General features: G+C 38.2%; 1 protein-coding gene across 2 annotated transcripts in view; it reads right to left on the reverse strand.

Annotated features, from left to right (window-relative positions):
• LRCH1 (leucine rich repeats and calponin homology domain containing 1) overlaps positions 1-26,175 on the reverse strand; it is a 222,550-nt gene that overhangs the window by 20,679 nt on the left and 175,696 nt on the right. For both annotated transcript variants that reach the window (XM_055426088.2, XM_055426087.2), the window contains exons 12-18: positions 25,475-25,564; positions 25,339-25,375; positions 21,130-21,183; positions 20,331-20,403; positions 8,311-8,420; positions 4,603-4,740; positions 1,603-1,680 (exon numbers count right to left, since the gene is read on the reverse strand). In XM_055426088.2, coding sequence (XP_055282063.2) covers positions 1,603-1,680; positions 4,603-4,740; positions 8,311-8,420; positions 20,331-20,403; positions 21,130-21,183; positions 25,339-25,375; positions 25,475-25,564 — 580 coding nt within the window. The remainder of the gene's footprint in view (positions 1-1,602; positions 1,681-4,602; positions 4,741-8,310; positions 8,421-20,330; positions 20,404-21,129; positions 21,184-25,338; positions 25,376-25,474; positions 25,565-26,175) is intronic.

Below are 26,175 nucleotides of genomic sequence, written 5' to 3' on the forward strand. Positions count from 1 at the left end.
TCTTAAAAAACTAATTTCAAAAACAGCCTTAATGATGCATTTCTTACTAAGCATAGTTAAGTGAAATACTGGCAAAAAAAAGATGATTTACTCCTTGCAGTTCAATCATCTCAGGAATTATCAGTTGCCTGTTAGTGCTAGCGGCATAATTCAAAAATTATGATAAAATTTTCTCTGCATTTTGATGCTAATTTAATTTCCTTTTCCTCACTTTAAAAGGAAACCAAAATTACCAACCTTTAACCACAATAAATAGTTAAGGACATTCCCATTTCATTTTGTATCACTGTAAACCAAGAAAATGCTGATGAGTTTTAAAATATCACAGGGGATTAGGTGATAACTCATCAGTGCTTTTGAGTACAGACACGAATAATTTACAGTCTGAAACTTGGTATGATAATTTTGATTCACACATGGGAAATCTTATTAACCCATGATGGAATCAAATTATTAAAAGAGGTACATGTTTGAGAATTTCACAAACATTTGTAGCCAGGAAAGTATGTGCAATAGTAAAATATACACATACAATATAGACAACAGATTAACATTGCTGAAAGACATCTGGATAGATCATAAAGGCATTTAGTACATTATATAAAGATTATACTCTTTCAAAAAATGAATTTGCAAGCTTCTTTTAATTGATACAGTTTTGATTTAAAGATGCTTTAAAATTTTCCCCTTTTCCCTCAAATAAGAGTAGAAGCCCACTGCTAACCCTCACCTTCAAACCTCACCAAGTTGAAAAATAGGAAGGAGAGAAGGAAAAGGGAAAAAAGCCTTAATTCCAATAATTAACTGTTATCTCTGAGTAGAATTACATGAAAATATAATTCCTTCACATGCTCAAAAACATTATCTCATGATAGCATTTGTAGTTACTTTATCCTGGAACATTTAAGAAATGTAATTTCTGTCCATTTCTGTTTATCACAGTGATCAAAAGTCTGTCAAATTACACCCAAATTGAGTGGACTGGCTTTTATTTCCCTAAGAAATCATTTTATGTTACTTTAGTGGACTGAAGGGGAAAACATAAGTGCAACAGTTAACAAACTATAAAATAATATACAAACACTTATCTTATTAATGGTAATGATTAATGATAATAAGAACAATAATTATAATATTTTCAATTAATGCTGATTATTTTGATCCACATACCCCAAAACCACAGGGTGTGATAAGTCAACTACAGATCTGCTCTGCTTAAGAACTTTGGATAAGGAAAAACATCATCTCCAAAATTCTACCCCATGTAACCCCACAGAAGGCTCCCTGAAGCTTCAGCAACTGCTGCTCTCTGAGTGGAGAATCATGCTGACTAATCATTTTTTAAGTTTGGAATTTCTCATTTATTTCAAAACCTTAATGTCCCCCTTTTCCTCAGAATTGACCATACCATTTTAAGCCATTTTTATTTCACTGCAATAGAATAATTTAAACTAAAATTTCATAACTTATTCAGTATCATTCCTCAAGAAAGACTGACACCAAAAAGGATGGACAAAGGAGTATACCTATTCAGTGGGTTCAAACATATATTAAACAAAACCGTTACTAAAACATAGTTATTGGAACTAAGTTTGATGTTACCTCTGGTACTCCTAATTTTCGGCACGCTTCCAAAAAGTTTTCCACGTTTCTTCTGCATTTGGCCATGCTAAGTTTAGGCTATAAATGCAACATTCAGAAATAATTAGTTATTAAGAGGAATAATTGAAATAACAGGTTAAAATTTAAGCTTTCTAAATGGTACAACTAATGCATGTTTATTGGAGAAAAATAATACATAAACAAATAGAAGACAATAAAAAAATTATCCAGGAACATCCACCTGAACAGCTGTGAATATAGGGATGACATTTTTCTAGACACTGTGTATGTACATGTGTGTATATAACATGTGTACACACACACGTGTTTATATGTATATATATATGTTTATATGTGCAAAATTTCTGCACATGTATGTGAATGTATACGTGTGGATACACACACTACTTTTATGAGATCATACTGTTGTGTAACCTGATTGGTTTACTTAAAAGCACACCATAAACATCACCTTTTCCCATGAGCAAATATATTTCTATATTAAGGGTTGATTCACCAGGCTAATGACTCTCTCACCAAAGCAATGGGTTTTATTAGAAGGTTGCTGATGCCTCAAGGTGAAGAAATTTAGAGGCACGGTGGGGAGCAGCCTTCCAGGTTAGAATGAGCAGCTTGTTCAAACACGGGAGTGGAGACTAAAGGCACGAAAGAGGCGGAAGCAGGTTCCACGGCTACAGCACAGCTGGGTCTGGTCAGTGGGGGCTCAAGATGCTCAGTGAAGAATTTCTAAGAAGGGGACTAAATTTAGAAACATTTCTAAAAAGGAACACTAAAGAATCTGCCAGCAATGCAGGAGACCTGGGTTTGATCCCTGGGACGGGAAGATCCCCTGAAGCAGGGCATGGCTACCCACTCCAGTATTCTTGCCTGGAGAATCCCCATGGACAGAGGAGCCTGGGGTTCTACAGTCCATGGGGTTGCAAAGAGTCAGACACAACTGAGCGACTAAGCACAAAATATTTTACAGTTGTTAAAAATACATGGTTATGAGGAATTTTAATGACTCAGGGAAATACTTAGGTTTCCATAAATTTTCCAAACTACTAGACAGTATATATGTGAAGCTCACAATTCAAAACAACTTCTATGTTGGAGGAATTCTAGAAGCATAAAGCCAAGATGTAAACAGTGGTTGTCTTTAGGGAGTGGGATAAGACATTATTTATCTTCCTCCTGCATTTCTCCATTATCTCTTTTTCTCTAATCAGGCATTATTTCACATGACATATTCAATTTAAAATTTTTTATTTGAAAAGGATAAAAAGTGACAACCAAAGAATGTAGCATTTTTTTTCCTGAAGAATTGACAAAATACACAAATGTGTATAGATACATGATTCATAGTGTCTCTTATACCTTATAAAACAATAATTGTATATTTAAATTGGAAGCTGAAGAATGATAGTTTCTTTCTTATGATTTGAGAAAAATTACTGAATGAGAATTTGGTACAGTTCAAACTTTACAGCTGTCTGGACTTGAAAACTTTTGCATATTAGATTACAGGACAGAATTTACTGTCCAAACTAAGGCAGATAAAGCAGGTTTAAGTCAGAAAACAAATTGGTCTGTTTTTCCCCTGTGTTTTCTGAAGCCAAAATGTGGTCAGTCTTTGGGAACCAAAAATTATGTTTAACTGTATAGAAATAAAACTGAGAGTTGAAGTGGGATCATCAGCTAATTTTTCCTGCTGCCAAGAGAAAAGAAGGTAAGACAAATAGAGACACTGAGATGCTTTCCTTGAGGGGTCGAGAGTGGGCAGCTTCACATGAGGCTTTCATTCCACACACTCTTTGTGTGACCTTTTATGAACACTGTGCCTTGAGGTTGGGAGCTCTGACTTTTGCAAATCTGCTCATAAACACTAATAATCACAGTGGCTTGCATTCCTATGTTTATCATGTACGGGACCTCATTTCATCCTCATGAGAGCAGTTCTGTGACAGAGAAGAGCCAATCAAGTTCAAGAGAGGTTAAATAACTTTCCCAAAGTCATGTGGCTCATACAGATGTGGAATTGGAATCCCAACACTACATTCTTAGCCCCTAAACTCTTCTGCTTCATCTCACAGCAGTAGTGTGGACAGAAGTTCTTCTCTACTTGTCCAGTGAACCCTGCGTGGGCTTCAAAGACAAGCTTATCTTTGATTCCTCTCTTCTTGATGGTAACATGCTCCATGAAGTACAGGGAAAAGATTCCAGTGCTGGCTTTATCTCCTCAACAGCAAGACAAGGATTTTTTTTCACTAACTCTGATCTTTTCCATTTCCTTGGTATCTCCAACCAACCCTTGAGAACAGCTAGCAGTCAAGGAATTACTGAATTACTGACCAGCTAACCAACCTCTGGCCTGACAGGTTACTAATGATATTTTACACAGAGCCTACATCTTTTCAGAGTGATCCTAAAATCCTCAATAATTATAAAATAATAGATTCCATTAGAAGAGAACCCACCAACCAAAACAAGTTTTCCAAAAGGACTTCTCGTTGCTTAAATAAATGCTTGTGAGGAATAAATCTCTGTCTCTACAGTATTAAAGTTAGCGAGCAGAGCAGTCATTTCTTTAACGTGATTTGCTTTATATTTGAAAGTAGTTCATTTTCTCTCATTTACATATTTACTTGAAATATTTTCCCTTTTTATAGTAAAAATGTTGCTTCATTCAGAAATGCCATCCCTGGAATTCTCTGGCAGTCCAGTAGTTAGGGCTCCACACTTCCACTGTAGGGGGCACAGGTTCGATCCCTGGTCAGGGAACTAAAAATCCTGCATGCCCTACGGCATGGCCAAAAAAAACCAAAACAAAGACAAAACAGACACGCTATTCCTTTTCTGCTCTTCTGAGTTGTTTGGGGCCCAAAAGAGAGGATTTGAATAGGGTCCTGGTGATCCCCATCAGTGTCTTTAACCAGCAATACTGTCCCAAAGGAGTCTGTTTTATGTAAGAGTTAGTTTTCCTTAAATGGTGTTACTTACAACTGCTGGTGAGGGGACATGGATGCTTGCGACGGATCGTGGGCGGATGTGGTTGACCAAATGGCAGAGGACGACGCCATCCATGAGGGCGGCCCCCAGGTCTTCGTGCAGGCTGACCTTGAGTCTCATCTCGATGCTCTGAAAAGAGATCAAAAGGAAGTCAATTGCTCTCAGGCAACTGAGGGTAAAATACCGTTATGAGTATTTATGAACTGAGGTTTAAGTTTCACTATAAAGGATAAGAACACCTGGAAAACACTGACATGATTTAAACCTTTCAAAAGATATTAAATAAAAAGTCCCTGTGTAGAAAAACAAATTCAGTTATGCCAAAAATGTTTAATCAGTTGAATTTTTAAAATAATGGAGTCACTTCTGAAGTTCAATATTGCCTCAGGCTTAGCAATTAAAATAGAAAACCAGAATGAGCTAACAATCGGTGGTGACTGTTTCGCAATGTTCGAAAATAGCGAATCAATATGCTGTACACATGAAACTAAAATCATATTATAAGTTACCCGGGGCGGATTCATGTCAGTGTATGGCAAAACCAACCAATATAATATTGTAAAATAATTAGCCTCCAATTAAAAAAATAAAATAAAATAAAAAGTAAATAAAATAAGTAAATATAAACAAAAATCAAATGAAAAACCCAAATCCAATCCAAACTTATTATTTCGGATAATGTATCTCAGATAGCCTACAGGGGGCAGAAGAGAGATTAGGGGTGTTTTTCTCAGACTATGCTTTCATTGAAACAGTAATTTTTCTCCCTTCTTAAAAAAAATTCAGTGTTTTATTTTAAGGTCATTCTAAATTCATATGCAGTTATAAGAAGTAATACAGAGAGATCTCAGGTACACTTTACCCAGTTTCCTCCTAAGGGAGCAACCTGCAAAAGTACGTACAGAACGGGGACACTGACATCGACAGAACATGTACCTCGCTACAAGGATCCCTCGTGCTGCCCTTCTGCAGTCACACCCACTTTCTCCCACCCCCAAGTACCTCTTTGTCCCTGCTCTCTTCTCCCCCGCTTCCAGGACTCCCAGGACCAGAATGCAGATCATCTGTTACAGTAACTCCCAAAGGTCCCCGAGGCTCTCTGCTCATTTATTTTCAGCCTGTCTTTCCTCTCTCTGCTGCCCAGATTAGGTAATTCCCGTTGTTCTTCCCTTCAGTTCACTGATTCTTTGTGATGCTTCTGAGCCCATCCCCTGGGCTTCTCATTTCAGACAATGTATTTCCCAGTTCTAAATTTCCACTGGTCCTTCTTTGTGTCTTCTGTTTCTTTGCTAAGATTATCTATTCCTCTGCCGAGGCATTTGATTTTTTCCCTTTGTTTCAACCTTGTTCATAACTACTTGTGGAAGAATCTTCACAGTGAGTGCCGTCAAACCTTTGTCAGATAATTCTAACATCTCTGCCGTAACAGTGCTGTCGTCTATTGATTACCTTTTCACATTCATTTTGGTTCTTGGTAGAATGAGTGATTTTTCTTTCTGGTTGAAAACTGGACATTTCTGGTATTACGCTATGAGACTTTGGATCCTATTTAAACTTTCTTTTTTGGTTAGCTATTTTGGACACTGCTCTGGCAGGGAATCGGAAGGCACGACCTTGCTACTGTTGTATAAACGCAGATCGCCACTTGGTGTCAGCTGACTGGATTGTTTTTAGTTGGTAGGGATGAAATTCCTGGCTCCCAACTTGGCCTTCTCTGATATCATCCTAGCAGAGGTGAAAGTCAGCTCCCTATTCCATCTTTGCAGGCATGGGTAGGGTTGGGGCCACAAGTTTTCTGTAGCTGGAGTAGAGCATTTATTGTCTAAAAGTTTTCTGTCTCCCTAGGCTGTCCTTCTTCTGGTCCTCTGAGTAAAGTAAGCAAGCTTTTGTTGAGACTTTAAAAAAAAAAAAAAAAAACTGTTCCCATGAGTATTTCCAGTACCCAGCTACTTCAGCTCCAAGTCTGAGAAAGATGAAGCAAAAAAGAAAACCCACTGGACTCACCACCGAGTCATGCCTAGTCCCAGGGAGCCCAGCTGGTCTGAATTATTCTCTCCACCTTTCAGAGTGCTCTTATGCTTATTTTATATCTAATTGCCAAGGGTTTTAGTTGTACTGAGTGAGAGGAATGGGGAAAGTACATCTACTCCATCTCCTCCAAAGCAGGAAAATCAATTTTTTAAACTTCAAACACAAATTTCTGCTTTACAGCAAAAGCTCCTCATAATTGGGTAACACTGTAAGAAAGGATGACTTAATTTGGAGATCTGCAATAAGTAAAGCACCTGAAAATCAGTGCATGTAGCAGTGTTCCATGATTCTCTTTCAGAACTGTCCTGTGCCTAGCCACCTCATTGTTTTCTCAGCTTGCTTTCAGTCTCTAATTAAATTAAAACATAAGCTAAGGATATGACCTAGCTTTAAGATAAAATTATATCACTCTTTGAGAGGCTTGTCTCAACTTCTCATCTTATTTTTATATATCTCTGAAAGTTCGCCTCCCAAGTTTACAGCACATCCAAATACTCGAGGCAAATGACAGAGGTCTGACTTGCCCAATGTGACTGTTGAGTCAACCACTGTAGCTTAAAGTGGTGGTGAGGAGTTTCCGGGTTTTTATCTCTTTCCTCCTGACTACCTGCTATATATATACTTTATATAACCGTATATAAAGTATCATCTGCAACAAAAAAAGATTCTGACCTATCTTAAATTCAGCTTTATTTTTACTTATAGAATTCATTGCTCATTTGTAAAACTCACTGTTATCTGAAGTTGTATATTTATTTGTATTCTTCTTACTTATTCTCTCTTCTCAATAGACTACAGGCTTCATGAAAGCAGAGACCTTTTTGTTCTTTTCTCTCTCCATCACCTAGACTATATGGCCTGGCACAGAGCAGCAGTCAATAACCATTTGCTAGTGAAAGAAGAAGATAGAGTATAAAATCCATCTCTTCAAGAAGCTTCCTATATTCTTCCAGCTAATGGCTACGGTACTTCTCTTTGAATATAAAAAACTTATGAAGTAATTCATGATATGCTGCCTTTAATAACTAACATCAGTGTGTTCTTTGGTAACGGATCCTTGTCCTGACATTTGACCTTCCACATACTTATGTGAGATCCTCCTAACTAGACACAAAGACCAGGAGGGTAGACAAATATATACACAGTTGCTATTAGGAGCTGTGCTGAGGATAGAAATACAACATGGAATAAGATAGCCATGGCTCCTGCCATCACCAAGCTTAAAATCTCCCCTGGCACCCAGCACAAGACTTCACTCTTGGTAGGAACTCAAACGGTTTGCCTATTAAATGACATTCGAAAATTCTGCCTAGTAGGGATAACTATAAACATCTTTAAATTCACGTAATCTTATTAAATAAACTAATAGCAATGCATTTTTTAAAGTTTTAACTTTTATACATAGGTTATTGAGTATTTCTACTTATATTATCTCATAGATTGCTCACAAAATCCCACAAAGGCAGATGGGAACTACTGTTTTGATGTACGAAAAAACTCAAACTCAGAGATGTTAAGTGACTTGCCCAGTAGCAGACAGTCAGTAGGCGAGTTGGCTAGATTTGAAACCAGGTCTGTTTGAAGTATTTCAAAATCTACTTTTTAAAAATACAGAATGCTGCTTTAATGCCGGAAATTATTATTCAGTAATACAATGATTCCCGGTACCTCTCGGAGCTGTTCCACCAGTTCTTTTTCTTCTCTCATCTGTTCCATTTTCCTCCGAATCGTAAACTGTGGGTCTATAGATTCCAAATTTCTCTGCGGTCTTAGAAACACTAGAAGAAAAAGGAGGAAAAGCCTTTATGGAGTGTCTAGCACAGACTGCCATATCGGGCTGCTCATGAATCAAATAGTTTATTTATCCCAAACAATTCATTCACCACTCACAAAAACAGGAAATTCTGACTTCACATGAAAAGCTTGATTCAAATATTCTAGAGAAGATTATGTTTTCAATTATTCTGCACTGCGTGGACGAACGATCAGCTGAATCCAGGAAAGGGCTTGGTCATCCTTGGTATTATTCCAGACCCCTCCTCTAATTTTTCCACTGCTTCTGTTCCAAGCTTTCATTTATACTCCAGCTTTCACAATCCTTTCATTAAACCTGAATACTCTGTTTCAAGTAATAAGGCAGAATTGCTATACATGTTATAAACAAGCACAGGTTAACGATTTTGTTGGTTGAGGTTTTTCATCAGTCTGGATTAAGAACTAAGTGATGATACACACTATCCACTCCCAAACGTGATCTGAGTGTGGAGGGGAAATTCTGGCTTCTATCATGTCACTGAAAGTGCATCCCTAAGTCAGCTCTTCAGAGATGACCGTAGATTCCTTCTAGAAAAGCTGTCAAGATGGGGGCGGTTTAAGAGATCATCTTTGCCTGCAGGTCCTTAAAATTACAACCTTCCAGGAATAGCAACTCACAGTGGCAACTCTGGAAGGAGTTAAGTCTCTGACTGCAGACAAAATGAATGTTCTCAAACTTTGAAGAATAACATCTCTTAAAGACTATCAAGAAAGTACGAAATATTCTACATATGGGCAGTGATTCTAGCAATTTATATTGGGATACAAAGCACAGGGCAGATTTACACTTGAATCTTCTTCCTTTAGTTTCTTATTAAGACTATCAACTTTCCATGCACACTAGAAGGTGCAGAGAGCAGTTAAGAGCTGTCGTTGGCTCTCTGTGTCCCACAGGTTTTCAGACTGGGAGAGGTGGGGATGGGAGGATGTGGGGCAGGACTTCAGAAAATCTGGGGCAGAGAACTCCAGTTTAAAAAATCAATACCACATAGAAGGCTGCACCGACATACTGCAATTCTAGTCACTTCAATCACCATATCTTCAATAATATAGAATAAGAAGATTATGCAATGCTTATTCTATTCTGACAAACATTTTCTATCAGCCACTTTAAACACTAATCCAATTTATTCATTGTTAAATATGGTTTACAAATATACTCTGAATTAAAAACTGGGGTCCACCATATAATCAATTTCCTACATTCATACAACTATGTCATTTTAACCCTAATTTGTATCTTTGAATCAAAACACCTTAATGAATGTCTTGCACTATACTTTTCACATTTAGGCATTTTCTTTCTAAATCATTTCTAGGATATTTGAATCAGCATTCTGGTGTTCTACAGAGGACCAGAAAGTTGACACATCTTAGGAAATCCTTGACTTACGGAAGTTAATGGAGCAACGGGATGACTACTGTACATAAAACACCTTCTGGAACTTCAGAGAGAAGTCAGCCTGGGGCCTGGGCTTCTGTCTCAAGCTCCCTAAGGAAGTCACATGTGGAAAGAGCCAAAGTCTTGTCACCAAGACCCACAAAAACCAAACCCCACAGGAACTGAGACCAATTGTTTCAAAAATAAAGGCAAGGCAGGCCGAGGAAGCAGGGTAGACCAACCAGCAGGGAGAGAGGAGATAAAGTTGCCTTTGCACCATATGGAGCCCAGTCAAAAAATCTACCCACTTAAACTTAGTGATCAGAAGAGAGATACATTAAAATGGAAAGTCCAGAAAAAATCCACACCCTCAAAGAAAAGAAATCAACTAAATTTACCAAAACAGTCAAGGAATGTGGACTTAGTTGAGTAATACACATACTGGTCCGCAAGGGGGAGCCCTAGCTCCGTTTAAACAAATCCGATGTTTTCTTTGGAGGTTTTATTTTCCTTCGGCTTTTTTTTCTGGGGGCAATCTTGTCTAATACTGCATGTTTAATATTTCCAATATGTTTTTACTGGCAGACTTCATTCTGAATACAAAGCTATCAGGAAGTTAAATTAACTGTGAGCTTTTGGTTAACACCACACTCTTCAAGTATCTTCAAGTATCTATTAGAGCCCTGTGTGAGATAACAAAATAACGCAATGGGGTCTGGGTTTTAAATATCTGGTATTGCTTTTCATCTCAAATGCCCATACATCTCAAAAAATACAAAATGCATGCTTGGGTATTTGCTTTATGAATATAAGCAGTCAAAAAATGTTAAAACATATGGGAACTGTGATTTTTTAAATGAACGCTTCAAATGTATATAAAATTATTGGAAACTTGACTACTACTAGTTTTCTAAATATATTAATTATTGTAGAATATATGAGAATTTAAAATGAATTATTTAGACTGATAATAAATCTACAGAGCACATAAGTTTGTTATGACAGAATAATTTTAATAGGATCAGTATGGTAGCTCTGATTATACTATCTACAATTTTTTTTCTTTTCAAGTCATATTTAAATAATAAATACAGTGACCAGTTTGGTCAAAGCTTCAGAAAACTGATCTATGGAAGAATTATTCTAGCTTTCCTTAATTTTCTATCACTAACATTTAAGAACTCCGCTACTTAATTCAGGGGAATTAACTTGAGGCTACAAGAGCCACCCTGTTATAGTAAATATTTTTGAAAGCAAATGCCACACTGATTAATGTAAATAAGAAGGAAAAAACAGCTGGGACAAGAGAGCAGAGGGAGGGTGTATATGAGTGAGTGTATGTGTGTGTGTTTGTGTGTGCAGCTATATTCGACTCTTTTCGACCCCATGGACTGTAGACCCACAGGCTCCTCTGTCCATGGGATTCTCCAGGCAAGAATCCTGGAGTGACTTGCCATTTCCTCCTCCAGGGGATCCTCCTGACCAGGGATGGAACCATGTCTCCTGGGGCTCAGGCAGATTCTTGACCCCTGAACCACCCGGTAAGCCCGTGTGTACACACGTGTATATATGCCTAAGGGGCAGGAAAAGGCAAGGAAATAGGAGATTTAAGATGCAGGGTAAAAAACTGTTCAGTTACTATATATCAAATAACATTCAAAGAATGAAAAGGATGGTTTGCTCATACTTGCAGTTTTGCTCATACTCATTCATACATACAGAGACAAATTTCTAAGAAAAAATTCTGCAGGGAATGATGAATGTGCTTAGGCAGAATATCAAGTTCATTCTGCAGGTACAGGTCAAATTCTACCATTTTCCCCTTATCTCTTCCTCCTCCTTCACTCTCTTCATCATCTTCATCCCGAGCCTGGGAATGGTCTGTCAGCTATGAAAGCACAACGTTCTTTATCTGTGCCTCTCACGGCACTCATCACTTTCTGTCTCATAGTATAGATCTACTTTTCTCCATAGGACTCTCTAATACAGAGTCTATGTCTGCTTCCAATTTAAACCTCTACCCCTGTCTAAGAAAGCATCTTGTTCGATGAATAAATGACAACAAAAAAAAAGTGTTTCAAAAACTCCCTCATTCAAAGATCAGACAATCTGGGACTTCCCTGGTGGTCCAGCAACTGAGATTTCCCCTTCCTATGCAAGGGGTACGGGTTTGATCCCTGGTGGAGGAGCTAGGATCCCACATGCCTCACAGTAAAAAAAAACACAGAAACATAAACAACAGAAGCAGTAATGTAACAAATTCAAAAAAGACTTTAAAAAATGATCCACATCAAAACATCTTAAAAACCAAACAAGCAAGAAAACAAAGATCAGTCTATCTGGAGAGTACCTCGGCAGAGATTACCCTACCCTGATATAAGCAGTCACCTGAAAAATCTCCTAAAGCTTCATTTCCAGGTTTGAATGCCTTAGACTGCAAAATAAAAAGTTCCACAAAGGCAGAGATTTAGTCTGTCTTTTTAAGAGCTGTGTCCACAGTAAAGTGCATCATGCCTAACACACGGTAGGCACTCGATAGATATTGGAACTTCCCTGGTAACTCAGCTGGTAAAGAATCCACCTGCAATGCAGGAGACCCCGGTTCGATCCCTGGCTCAGGAAGAGCCCCTAGAGAAGGGATAGGCTACCCACTCCAGTTTACTTAGGCTTCCCTGGTGGCTCGGACAGTAAAGAATCCCCCTGCAACGTGGGAGACCTGGGTTCGATCGCTGGGTTGGGAAGATGCCCTGAAGAAGGGATCGGCTACCCACTCCAGTATTCTTGCCTGGAGAATTCCATGGACAGAGGAGCCTGGTAGGCTACAGTCCATGGGGTCACAAAGAGTTGGACACGACTGACAACTTTCAACAGATATTTAAGGATGTGCACAAGAAACTATTTTTTTAAATGTTATGAAAGTATCAGTTAAGCAAAGAAAGCCCACTCCTCTAAAAATTCCCTGAAATGCTATTTATTACAAGAAAAGAATTTTGCATAGAAATTATTAGTGGATATTATTAACCTTTATTATCTAAATTTAAGTCCAGATTTCTTCTCTGTGGACACATGAGGTTTGGAATTCAGCTCTCCACTTCCCATTGGAAACAAAAAACCTGGACCGGGTGTGATGTTAAAGACATACCAATTCAAGGGCAGCAATAGGGTGGCTTTGAAAAAGTATCATGAGCTGTAGATACAGTTAATGTGAATCAGAAATCTGATTAATACATTCATTTATTCCCTCTGGTGCCTAAAAATGAATTAGATAAATTTTCTGCCCTCAGAAGGCTCAAATTTCCTATTGTCTTGGGCAGTTTATTTAACCCAGGGGTGTTTACCTGCTTAAACAGAACATCAAATCAGCAAAATAATCAGTGCGAAGACTCCATGGTACACCAAATAAATTAGCATCTCTGAGTGTAGGGCACAGGCAGCCATTGTTTGAAAACTGCCCAGGTGATTCTCATATAAAGCCAGGATTGAGAACCACTGAAGCAACTCCTCCCAGCTTCAGTTTCCTCATTTTTGTAATGGGGAGAATAATACCTAGAAGTACAAGATTATGGTAAAAACAATTCCAGAAAATGTCTGAAAACTGGCCCAAGATAGGTATGTCTGTCCATTCATTCACTTTCCAGTGATAGTTTAAAGATCAATTTTAAGTATGAATTCAATTCAGTTCAGTTCAGTTGCTCAGTCGTGTCCGACTCTTTAGCACCCACCAATTTGTTGAAAATGGAAGAGAAAATACTTCAAAGGAAGGTAGGAACAATTTTAATTTCAAAATAAAGGGGGAAAGAAAAGAAAGCAGCAGAGTAGTAAGAGGGCACAAGAGAAGGAGCAGAAGTGAAGTTTTCACATTAAGAACAACTTGAAGTGAAGCTCCCCTCTCCAGCCCCAGGGGGTGGACAGACACAGAGACACAGGTCCACACCCTTCTCCATCCATTTTAGGAGGCAGGATTTTGAGGACTGTAGAAATTCAAACTCCCGAGGACTTCCTAGCTAGTTTGTCATTTTTATTTCTTTGAAGAATGAGTTCAGGGAAGATATGGGAATTTGAAATGACATATATTTGAAACAAAATATTAGAAAGCAATATTTATTATTTCAAGTGTGTTTCTTTGAATAATTTTACTTCAATATTGTCATTTTTAAAAAGTGGGAATTTTAATATAAAGCATGACAGTGAACAAGGCATAAACATGCCAACTTTACCAAAAGTAATTAATAAAATCATAAATGAAAGGCAAGTTGCTGGGCAGAGTGGGAACATGATGCCATTTGTTTTCACAGGTTGAGATAACCACAGATACTGGACAATGGAGCAAATATGAGGAAACAAAACTGATGGGGTGATCAGCTTTGAGATGCCACGAGGGGCCACTGAATGGGATCTACTGTTTCAGAGTAACCAGGAAGAACAACGTAAAAGTAGGCGATTTCCCTCTTCTAACTTGAGCTCACATACTTGGGGACACACACAGTGTTTCTTCATTAATTAAAAAACAATTACAAAACAGAAAGAGAACGTGAATGTACGGCAAAAGCCACCACAATATTGTAAAGTAATTAGCCTCCAATTAAAAAATAAAACCGGAAAGAGACTCACAGACTTAGAAAATGAACTGATGGTTGCTAGGGGAGGGGAAGGGATAGTTATGGGGTTTGGGAAGGTCATGTACACACTGTTACATTCAAAATGGATAACCAACGAAGGACCTACTGGATAGCACACGGAGCTCTAGTCAATGCTGGGTGGCACCCAGATGGCAGCAGGGTTTAGGGGAGAGTGCGTACGTGTGTATGTACGGCTGAGCCCCTTTGCCATTCACCTGAAACTACCATACCGTTGTTAATTGGCTATATGCCAATACAAGATCAAAAGTTTAAAGTTTGAAAAAAATTTAAAATGTATTGGAAAATGTATTCAAATCAGAGGCAATATTTAGCTCAAAGAGAATGAAGATTGTATTTGAAAGGTCAGATTTGGGAACCTACACAAATATTTGAAAGGACTTTTGCTGCCAGAAATTACCAGATAATTACCAGAAAATTATCCCTTCCCTAGGGCATACTGTCCACTCCAGTACTCTTGCCTAGAAAATCCCATGGATGGAGGAGCCTGGTGGGCTGCAGTCCGTGGGGTCGCTAAGGGTCGGACACGACTGAGCGACTTCACTTTCACTTTTCACTTTCACACATTGGAGAGGGAAATGGCAACCCACTCCAGTGTTCTTGCCTGGAGAATCCCAGGGACGGGGGAGCCTGGTGGGCTTCCATCTATGGGGTCACACAGAGTCGGAAATGACTGAAGTGACTTAGCAGCAGCAGCAGGGCATACTGTATTGGAGAAGGAAATGGCAACCCACTCCAGTGTTCTTGCCTGGAGAATCCCAGGGACGGCGGAGCCTGGTGGGCTGCCGTCTATGGGGTCGCCAGAGTCGGACACGACTGAAGTAACTTAGCAGCAGCAGCAGCAGCAGCAGGGCATACTGTAGACAAATTCCAAAAAGGGGAAGATAACAACTACCCAATGTCTGACCCAGGTAGATTAATACTGAAAATAATCCCTTTGCTATTTTGTGTGCGTATGTGTGAGTGTGCGTGCACACGTGTGTGTGTGTGTACATATGTGTGTGTGTGTGCGCAGTACACTATAAGAGCTACATGTGAATCCCTAGAATTTTCACTCATAGAAAAAATATCAGATAAGTATTGCATGGTTATTTTATTTTCAGGAAGATTTTCACAATGATTATTTTCCATGGAAATCTTAAGACTTTATCTGGCACAAAGAATCCTCAATAAACAGCTGTAGATGTGAAGGCAGATACGTTGGAGAGGAGACTGGACCTTTGGGCACGGCCCCAGCACCTAGCAGGGTGAGCTAAGCGGGCCACCTCACCTTTCTTGTTTCAGTTAGTTCATTTATAAAGACAGAAATCTTGCCGCTACATCTAAATCTTACCTAGCTTTAAAAAGTCTTTTTCAGATATCATTCCTAAGGAAATACTAAATCACACATAAATCTTTCATTCTAGGCTTTATTTCCTTTAAACATCACCAGATCCATAAATAGCCATGCTTTCTGAGAAACAAAAATGATTCTCCCCCCTTTACTTTTAAGTAAAGGAATAGTTTATCAAGAAAGTTTCCATGAAGCCTTCCTCAGTCTCCGGAATTTAAAGTGGGGTGACACAAGAAGGAACGTTGGTTTCCTGTTGTTGTTGCTTAATCACACTTGCTTTTGGTTTGAAATTTTAGAAATCTATGAAACAATAAAATTCCTTTTGTAACTAACCTGCCAAAACATACATTATCCTTCTATGTAATGAAGTCTGGAAAAGCATTTTTTGGTTGAATTTTGACCAGAAATCACAACAAACGTTTTACATATACGGTTTCTATTCATTACATGTAACATATTGATGCTTAGATTAAAAAAAATAACTTATCAGAAAATATATCTTCTTGTGTTTGCACTGTGGTTTTATCCCACATGTCACTTCTCTTCCCTATAAATTATACTCTCTATTTCATTTAACATTACTTTAATTACTCTGTATCTTGGAGTAAAATGCCTAAGATCTGAACTAACAGACTAAAATGGAGATTGAGATATCTGTAGTAAGTATATCTAAATAACTATATGTATTTTATTCTCGTCTTTCAGGCTATATAGTGGCACGAGATCAAACAATATCCACACTAATCCTCAAAAATTGAGGTGTCCTCAATTTTTTATTTGCACATTTGATTCTCAAGCCAATTTACCATTCGTGAATATTTGTTGTTGTTTAGTCACTAAGTCGTGTCCAAGTCTTTTGCAACCCCATGGACTGCAACATGCCAGGCTCCTCTGTCCATGGGATTTCCCAGACAAGAATACTGGAGTGCACTGCCTTTTCCTTTTCCAGGGGCTCTCCCGGGCCTAGGGATTGACCCCACATCTCCTGCATTGGCAGGTGGATTCTTCATGACTGAGCCACCCGGGAGGCCCTCTTGAATATTATATAGATGAGAGGGCTGAAGTTATCAAAAGTCAAAATGTGCAAATAATTTGCAAAAAAAATAAAAGCAAGTGATTTCTTTTCAGTTTTATAAATTCCTTACTTATAACCATTTTCAATGCACTCCTTTCAGATCAGTCACAGTATATCTTAATTACTTTAAAAATCTCATTATCGAAAGCCTAGATAATAAAAGATGTAACTCCAAAAGCATTAGTTCAGAAGAGATTATCCAAATGTACAAAAACCCAAATTTTTATAAATAATCAAACACACACACACACACACACACAAAAAAACCAAGCAGAAAGAATAGAGAAGAAAGTATTGTATAGTCCTTCCAAAATTCAGAATGCTCAAAATAATTAAACATAGTTTTACAAACTGCCAGAGAACAATGCACATGCACTTTTCTGGACTTTCCAGGCTTACTATTATCTCTTCAGTCAGGCATGCAGGAGAATACATTCTGTCTTCAGCTGCACAGAAATGAATGTTCAGTATATTCATTCATTGGCTTATTAATGAGCACATTGAAGAACAGGTACAAAGCCACCTACCATTGTCACTGTCTCCTTCAGATGGAACACAGTAGCTAGAGTTGTCCCATGTTTGTGCCTGTGTAAGTTTGTTGAAGGAGATAGGAGGAAGAGTGAGGGCTGGGTCTGCAGGAGAGCGAGAGAGCCAGTCCGCGCACAGTTGCACAAGGACCAGGAAAAACCAAAGGGGCGGCAGCATTTCACAAATGGCATAAGGATTGTATGGAAATGGAGCGAATTTCATATTATGGGATTTAGTTTCAAATGTACAATATAGCAGAAGAATGAAAGATGGCGCATGGAATAAAAAGAATGATAAAAAACTGAGTGTTAGTACTTATCAATCATATACTTTGCATGCAGTTAATATCATTCATCATTAACAATTCTCAAGCCCACAGACTTAGAGCACTAATGAATCATGTCAGCAGAAAGAAGGGGTCCCCATAGATTATGCAGATAAAAAGCAAAAGCCCTACCAGATTCCTTTTCCAAAGACCTTCCAAATAACAATTTTAGCAAATATGACTCACCATAAAAGTTGGCTATGCAAAGTTTAATATGTGTAAATATGTCTATTATTTATAAATAAAGCTATTATAGAATCAGCATTTACAGTTGGTGAATTTTTTTTCCCAAGGCAATGTAAAATTTCTCTTTAAAGACATCTATAATAATAGCTGAATCTAGTCAACTCTGCTCAACCCTTGAACCATAGATATACTTACTTCTCAATATTATCTTAGATACTGATCAGTATAAAACCAATTTTGGACCCTAGTTGAGTCTCCTTAACAACAAACCTAAATAACCAATAGATATCAACCAGTTCAAAGCACTTCTAAGTTGGTCATTTATGAAATAACATCTCTTTGGGGGCACTAACTATTTATATAGTAGTTTTTTCTATTTAGGAAATACCTACACAATTTTTACTCAATCTTAAGGCAAGGCCGGTAAAATACATGGACATGGTTCTAGGAATGACTATTTGGGTATATATACATTTGTCTTTCCTTGGAGGAAACCATAGAAAAAAATTTGAAAAAAACTACCAGCCAACTTAAAGAATCTAAGTTGCTATTCCAACTTGCCGATTTGAACAGTCTGTTTTTATTTATAACACAGAAATCACATGAATTCATATACTTAATTTTAACATAAAGATCACTTTTTAAAGATCCAAAGTTACTTAATCAAAAAGAATTTCTCTCTTTTTTAGTCATATGATATTCAATTAAGATTACTATATATTTTCCAGAAAATGTGAAAAATACATACTGTAATATTTTAAACTTAATAAAAATTTAAACATTCCCAATAGATGATGCTAGTTTCATAAACTTCCAACATGCCATCTGAAGTTCCTGAAGAAAAATCAGTATTATTTACAACAAACTCCACAAAGCTTTCAATAGCTAGCACAATTTCCACACTGGTTAGTCAGCATTATAGAAAGGCTGGAAGCTAGGAAAGGAAATTATCTTTGTTTCCTGCTATTCAAAATGAATATTTCACTTAGTTTTCACCACTACAAAGAATCAGAAATGGTTCAACAGTGTAGGCACAAAGTTGATAAGCTGAATTTGGACCCCATAAAAAGAACTGGAAAAGTCATGGAGACAATTTTACGACTAAACTACAAAGATGCACATTCAAAAGAATACTATTCTGTGGAGATTCATTCAACTTTTGATTTGCTCAATTATAAGAACTTTTAAAATTGTCTAAAACTGCCTATAAGGCACAGGAGAAAGCCTAGCCAAATATGAGGTCCTCGGTATGTAGAGAACATTCCTGGCAGATCACCACTCAAGGCACGGGTGCCTCCATTCCTCCCAGCACAACCTGAGACCTTGCAAACTGAAGCCCAGCCCAAATCTGGCTGCATACACTCAGGTCTGTAAATGGTGAGGCCAGTCATTTGAGTCCCATTTCAAGTATAGTTCGGTTCTCCATAAAACACCTCCTAAGCCCCACCACACACCCAAGCATGTTCTCAAATAGCTTTGTCTTAGAGTCCATTCAAAATGCCAGAAAACCTGGCCACACGTTACCCATCAACCAACTTCCTCCAAAAATGAAAAAACATTCCTTTATAAAAGAATTATCTTTTTTCCCCCCATGGATAAAAAATTATACATATGTATATCTGCAACTGCTGCCAAAATGCTTTACTAATAAACCCAAGAGTATCTAAGTTCTTTACTACCTTTTGCTTAAAGCATCTGAGTGCCTTCTTAGCACTTAACTGAAAAGCATTGGTACAGAATATAAAAAGACCTAAGAATCAAAAATATTAAAACAAGAAGCACCTTAAAGAAGGTAGATAGTGCTAGAACTTTAAATAGGTGGAGACATCAGAAGAACCAAATTTTTCTATACATACTCCTTTTTAAAATCAGTAGTTATTTTGCCCATTGCTATAATTTACATTTGTGAATGTACTAATAATAAGTTAAAATAAAGTAGGTAATATAACCAGAAAAGGCCTTACCACTCACGTGAGTCTTGGAATGACTGCCCTGTCACAGGAGTAAACACACAGACTTTACCAAGGTCCAGAGAGCAAATGACGGGTGTCTCACAAAAAGAGTCACCATCCGTCAGCAAGGTACCAGCAACCACCAAGGCAAAGGGGTGGCTATTTTATCTACAAAGTATTTCTTTACCACTTACATGCCCCAACATTTTTCTCTCTTTGCTCTGATTCAAAAGAAGGTAAAATAATCTGTTACTGATAACACAGCCTTAAAAGGAAATACACTGACAACAGAGCTTGAAAATCTGACCTCCCCAAGCTCAAGTGAGGTTCTGATGCCAGGATTCAAATTCACCAGCGTTGACAAGGCTGCTCCCACTATAACATATGCACATAAAAGGCTAGAGAGAAACTCCGGAGTTGTTTCACATGGGCAAGAACACTGATGTTTCCATTTACCTGATCGAGGTTTCAGGCCAAACAGAGCTGTGCTGGTGTTGGTCGGAGAGATGGCGGGGGAGTTCTCTCTCATCTGTGGTGTTAGAAGGAAAGGACACTTTTTAAAGAACTGGAGCAGAACTATGCATGCTTCTCCAGGATCAAGGATTGTAACAAAACCACGACCTTCTTGCATTGGCTGCTGTGAGGAAGTCCTGACTAAAAAACATGATAACAGATATATCTTCACATTGCAAATTCTTGTGGTAGAATCAACAGAATGTTACTTGGGGGGAGATTTATTCAATTTTTATATGTTCATTATAAAAGAGTTCATAATTGTGTGATACTGGTAATCCTTCACTGCTCCAGAATAGATGTGTGCAGGCACGCGCGAGTGCACACACACACACACACACACACACACATATACAATCACCTCACAGAGGGCACATCTGATAAAGAATCTCATAACACAATGAGATGAGAAAACAGATAACGCTGAGCAGATGGCTCAGCTGTATGGAAACCCCATGCTGAACCATTTATGGTTAACAAGACATTCTAAATGTTGCCTATTGGAGCTATTTTCACTCTGCTTTCTATAGAAATGCTACTATATTTAATATCTTATAAAATGAGTCTTTAATTATGGATAGGGCTGGATCAGGCTATGAGAGCTAATGAGAGATTCCCTCCGAGATTCTGCAATACAATTAACTCACGAATCACAACAGTCTGATTACAGATTTTTGTAAAAGATATTCCAATTCAGGTTTCACAAAACACCTCAGCTTTCATTAATCATCAGGAAACTTACCTCATTGGGAGAATACTCGCTCCCATTACTCTGTAATGTTAGGTCATTTTGCACCTAAAGGAAGAAAAAAATACATGGTATGTTCCCTCAGACTACAAAATCTTTGAGGCAAGAACTGAGTCTGACTTCTATCATATCCCTGGCACACAGGGATACAATGCATTATACGTGGAATTAATTTGTAGTTAAGTAAGCCACTCTCACTGTATACTTTCTAAAAACATGCAGCTATATTCACAGAAAAATACATCTAAAATATCATACAAACTAAGAAAAGGGATTTCCCAGAGAAAAGAGCTCCGCCCAAAGTACCTGTGAACATCAGCTTACCAGGTTACCAAGTAACCTGCAGGCTCCCACCTGCTGGGAGCATAAGGGTTTTCAGAAATGATCCAAGGCAGTAGTTCCCAACAAAATCTCACTGGGAGCTTTTTAATAAATGAACATGCCTGGACCTAGGAATGTCTTATACTATCAATTCAACATCAGTTTGTTTTGACAACCAATGAGAAAACTCGATAGTTTATTTTACCCGATCTGCCTTTTTAATAAGGTAATCAAGAAACCCAGGGAATTTCCTGGTGGTCCTGTGGTTAGGACTCCACACTTTCATAGTCGAAGGCCCAGGTTTGATTCCTGGTCAGGGAACTAAGATACCATAAGCCTTGTGACATGGCCAACGACAACAAATCCCATTGATCCACCCTATACAAATTTTGGTGGTAACTAATATAAACATGTTCATACGTATCAGCAAACTAGTATAAATTTAAGATGTCTATTCCTATTGTTGAGGACTGCTATTCAAAAACATTCCCAACTGTGACAAATTCAAGGGAATAACATATTTTTAGAATAAAATGTCACTGATTTCCCTACCCAATTAAATGTCTTAACTGCTAACAAGTAACTTGCAGTTTTCATTCTCTATCAGAAACTCTGTTCTCTAATTTTCTGTGTTCCTCCAACATCCTTCCCCACTGGACATTATTTATGTATGAGAGTATACTTTGCAATTCTTCCTGGATGGATGCCAGTGCTACCCAAACTTAATGGGGACAGTCATCTAAAGTGTGTTAAAAGGCAGAGAATGTGGTGTGCTAATTACAAGTCATTTCACAATCTTGGTCTCACCAATGTAACTGGGCACCAGCCTCTCTCGTGGTGTTTCTGTCTGGTTTATGCTCTATACTGATTCCATCATGGCCAGGCTGTCTTGCTCAGCACAGGCTCCTGGGACCCATCCAAATCCAAATCGCCCTTGAAATCTAGATTAATTTCTCTTTCCTGATGCTCTTATCCCTTCCCCGACTATCCCAGAGTACCTAAGACACCCAGGATTATGGGCCATCTCATGGTCTTCTCTGCTTTATCAATATCTATGGCTTCTTTCCTCCACAATTTTTAAAATACCTTAAAAGTGAGGGCAACTTCATCTCTTCTTATTCCAGTCTTGGGTACTAAAAACAAGGCTGCATCCAGCACAAGGACTCAACACAGACTGGCTAACTGATTCAAGACTCTGCTTATGAAATTGATTTCTTCCTGAATCGGGTGGAAGAAATAATATAGAAATAACCAGACCATAAGGGAGGGGCCCACTTAAATTCCACATATCATCAGTGCTGGCCTTGCTCATCCACCACTTTCTTTTCCATTCCTCCTTCTTGTGACTTTTTTTTTCCACCAGAGCCAGAAATTCTCCCTCCCTTTTTAAAATCATGAAGACATATCTGTCATGGACAGAGAATGCCCAAAGAAGGAAGATAAGGAATAAGAATTCCTTACACCAAACGTGACTCCTTGTTTCACCAAAAAGGAAAAAAAAAAAAAATTAATACTGTAAATCAGAGATGGAATGGAGATTTTTTTTTCCCTAGAGGCTTGGTGTCTTCCTGATACTCCTAAAATCATGCACAGAGGAGGGCATCTATTTTACTGGAATCAAATGTGGTTCTGCGGGGTCTTCCCTGGTGGCCCAGTGGTTAAGACTGCACTTCCAATGCAGGGGGCGTGGGTTCGACCCCTCATCAGGGAACTAGATCCCACATCTTGGTGGGAATCTCTGTGTGCTATGTGGCACAGCCAAAAAAAAAGATTAAAAAAGTGAGTCTGCAGCAGGATTCTAACGTGGACTCAAAGCATCTCTTCACTGACTACTAGTTGCAAGGGGAAATAGAACAATACTTAAATGGTGGAGAAATCAAGTCCCACGTCAACTGGGTGAACAAATTACCATTACCAGTGAAGCACAGATATACACAATGTGTCTCTGAAGGTGACACCCAAGAAGGACACCACATCACCTGGGCAGCATCCCAGACAAGAGCATGGAGGCGCAATCTACTCATGAGGAAATATGAAGGATTTCTGTCGCACAAAATAAGAGGCAGTTCATTCTTTAAAAAAGAGGCGCACTATATTCTTTAAAATGTTTAGGTCATAAAAAATCAAAGAAAGGTTATGGAAATATCCAGAATAAAGGAAACTACAGGTACCTGACAACTATTGCCTCTAAACTGGATCCTACTAAAGGGGACAAAGTGCTGTGAAAAACGTCATTAGATCAATCTACATATTTGGAATATGGAGAGCAGATTAGATGAAACTATTTTATCAGTGTAAATTTATGAAGTTGATAACTGAAGTCGAGTTATATAGGATAAATTCCCTATTCTTAGGAAAGGTACATTGAGATGTTTAGGGAAAAGGACTATTACGTACAAAACTTCTCCTTCGATTCTCAGAAAAAGAACTCTGGGGAGGAAGAGCGAGACAGAGATACCGCAAAAGTGGTAAAATGGTAATCACAGAAAATGTGGGTGAAAGGTTATAATTTTTTGGTAACTTTTTGCAGACTTCTGTGATTTTTTAACCTTTTATAATTATTTCCAAGTAAAAATCTAAATATAAAAGTGAGTCTGCACAGAATCAAAAGGAGCATGTCTCCAAAGGAGGGCCTCTTGAAATAGACGCAGGACAGCCTTCACTAAGAGGCTTCCTGATGTCCCACCACTGGGTCATTCAGTGACCCTCCACTTGGGGAGGAGGGAGAAGAGTGACTCTAAGGACAGAGCAGAGGGACAGTCACAGCTAAAGTCAGGTGTCCTGGGTTATAAGATGGATCCTAACTATGAAACCATATTCTCTAGGAACATGGGTTTTTAAACTATAGCTCTTTTCCTTCTTATTTAACACAGACACTTAGCTAGTTAACAGTGTGAGACTGCTTTACTATGGTACCTGTTCAGATACCTCAAGGAACATAAATTGGCTGTATTGAAATTAGCCATCCTAAACCCATTCAGTAAGAAGGGAAGAAACAGGCTGTTACCAATGTTTTACTCCCGTGTTACCGACTCAGACCTCTCTCTCTCCCCCCACTTTTTTCTTTGGGACCTTCCAAGCTTATCTCTAGTTTTATGTCAAAACTGCTTTCTCTGCAGCCACCTGGATTTTTTACCCTACATAGCTACCTAACCTACCCTTACCCTGTCCCCAAACCCCTCCATCAGTTTATCTTTGCTAGTCTCGTCTTAATTCTCCTAGACACTTGTCCAATCACGTACCCTTATCTTTCAAGTCTTTCCTAGTTTACGTTCAGCTGGTCGGTTCACAGGCTGCTTGCACTAGCTGGTCCTAACTCCGGTTTCTGACAGAGTCAGGTTTCCCTGTGGGTCTTATTTGCCATGGCCTAACTTAAAACTGTCTGACATAAAGATTTAGAGAATTCAATGGAAACAGTCAACTCTCACCTTCAATGGGAGGTGAAATATAACAGATAAGCAGGAAAACTAAAGAAGCTAAAAGTATAAAAAATTTGAAAAACAGATCTTGAACAAATCTGAATACTGATCTCACTAAGGAAAGTTCTGTTCAGTCGCTCAGTCCTGTCTGACTCTGTGACCCCATGAACTGCAGCACACCAGGCTTTGCTGTCCTTCACTGTCTCCTGGAGTTTGCTCAAACTCCTGCCCCTTGAGTCAGTGATGCCCTCCAACCATATCTTCCTCTGTTGCCTCCTTCTCCCCCTGCCCTTAATCTTTCCGAGCATCAGGGTCTTTTCCAATGAGTCAGCTCTTTGCATCAGGTGGCCAAAGTATAATAATGAATGTTCTACCCCATGATACATCTTGATAGAATATGGTAGCCACTCTTCTGTGGCAGAATATGGCACCAGAACTCTGGTTCATCCAAGAGCAGCCTTACCTCACATTCTGGAGACCTCTCCAACTGTATTTGACCACTGTAGGAATTACAGAATAAAAAGATATAAATATAATTTAAAGCAAAAATATTTCAATGTAAAAAGAGAAAATATACTGTTATAGAAAGGTCAACATACTTTAGTACAGAGTCTTGCAATTCCAAGTCATCTGCCGGGTCCACAGGGTAAAAGTTTACAACGTTTCTCTCTGTAATATCTGTGCTTAATCTAAAGAGTGGGGGGGGGAAAGTGTTACCAAATTACTAAACTTTAATAAATCCTACTGCTTTTAGTTATATACTTAAAAGGTGTGTTTATCATTAGAATTGAGTAATAAAAGGTTTATGGTAGAAATATCAAACTATATAGTTTCCTCACCATGACTATATATATTTTCAATATAATTTTCCATCTCCTTTGGTATCAAAATCCAACTTATTGAAATACAATAGTAATTTCTGATAAGGTCGTAAGAGTCATAGGTAGCACACACTAAATTATATTAAGAACTTAATCAGCTTGTAGAAATAAGTAAAGTTTCTCTCTACTATACTGTATATACACTATACTACAGTGTAAGTACCAAGGGCATTTGTTTAATAGGAATATTAATATAAAAAATTTCAAAAGCAATTTGAGATATGCATTTTATCTCTGAAATTGTCTTACAGTTTCTGAATTTCTGTAATTTTAAGAGTTGAATTTTTTTAAGATCTATAAAACCAGGAATTTCTAAAAGTCATATAAAAGTTATAAAGCTATTTTAAAAGGTGGGTATGCATTCAAAGTATACAATCCTATTGAAAATCGTATCTAACCAACAATCAGAAATCCTTGAG

This window comes from Moschus berezovskii, chromosome 13, assembly GCF_049115385.1.
Source record: "Moschus berezovskii isolate FMDL1 chromosome 13, NW_MosBer_1.0, whole genome shotgun sequence".
NCBI lineage: Eukaryota > Metazoa > Chordata > Mammalia > Artiodactyla > Moschidae > Moschus > Moschus berezovskii.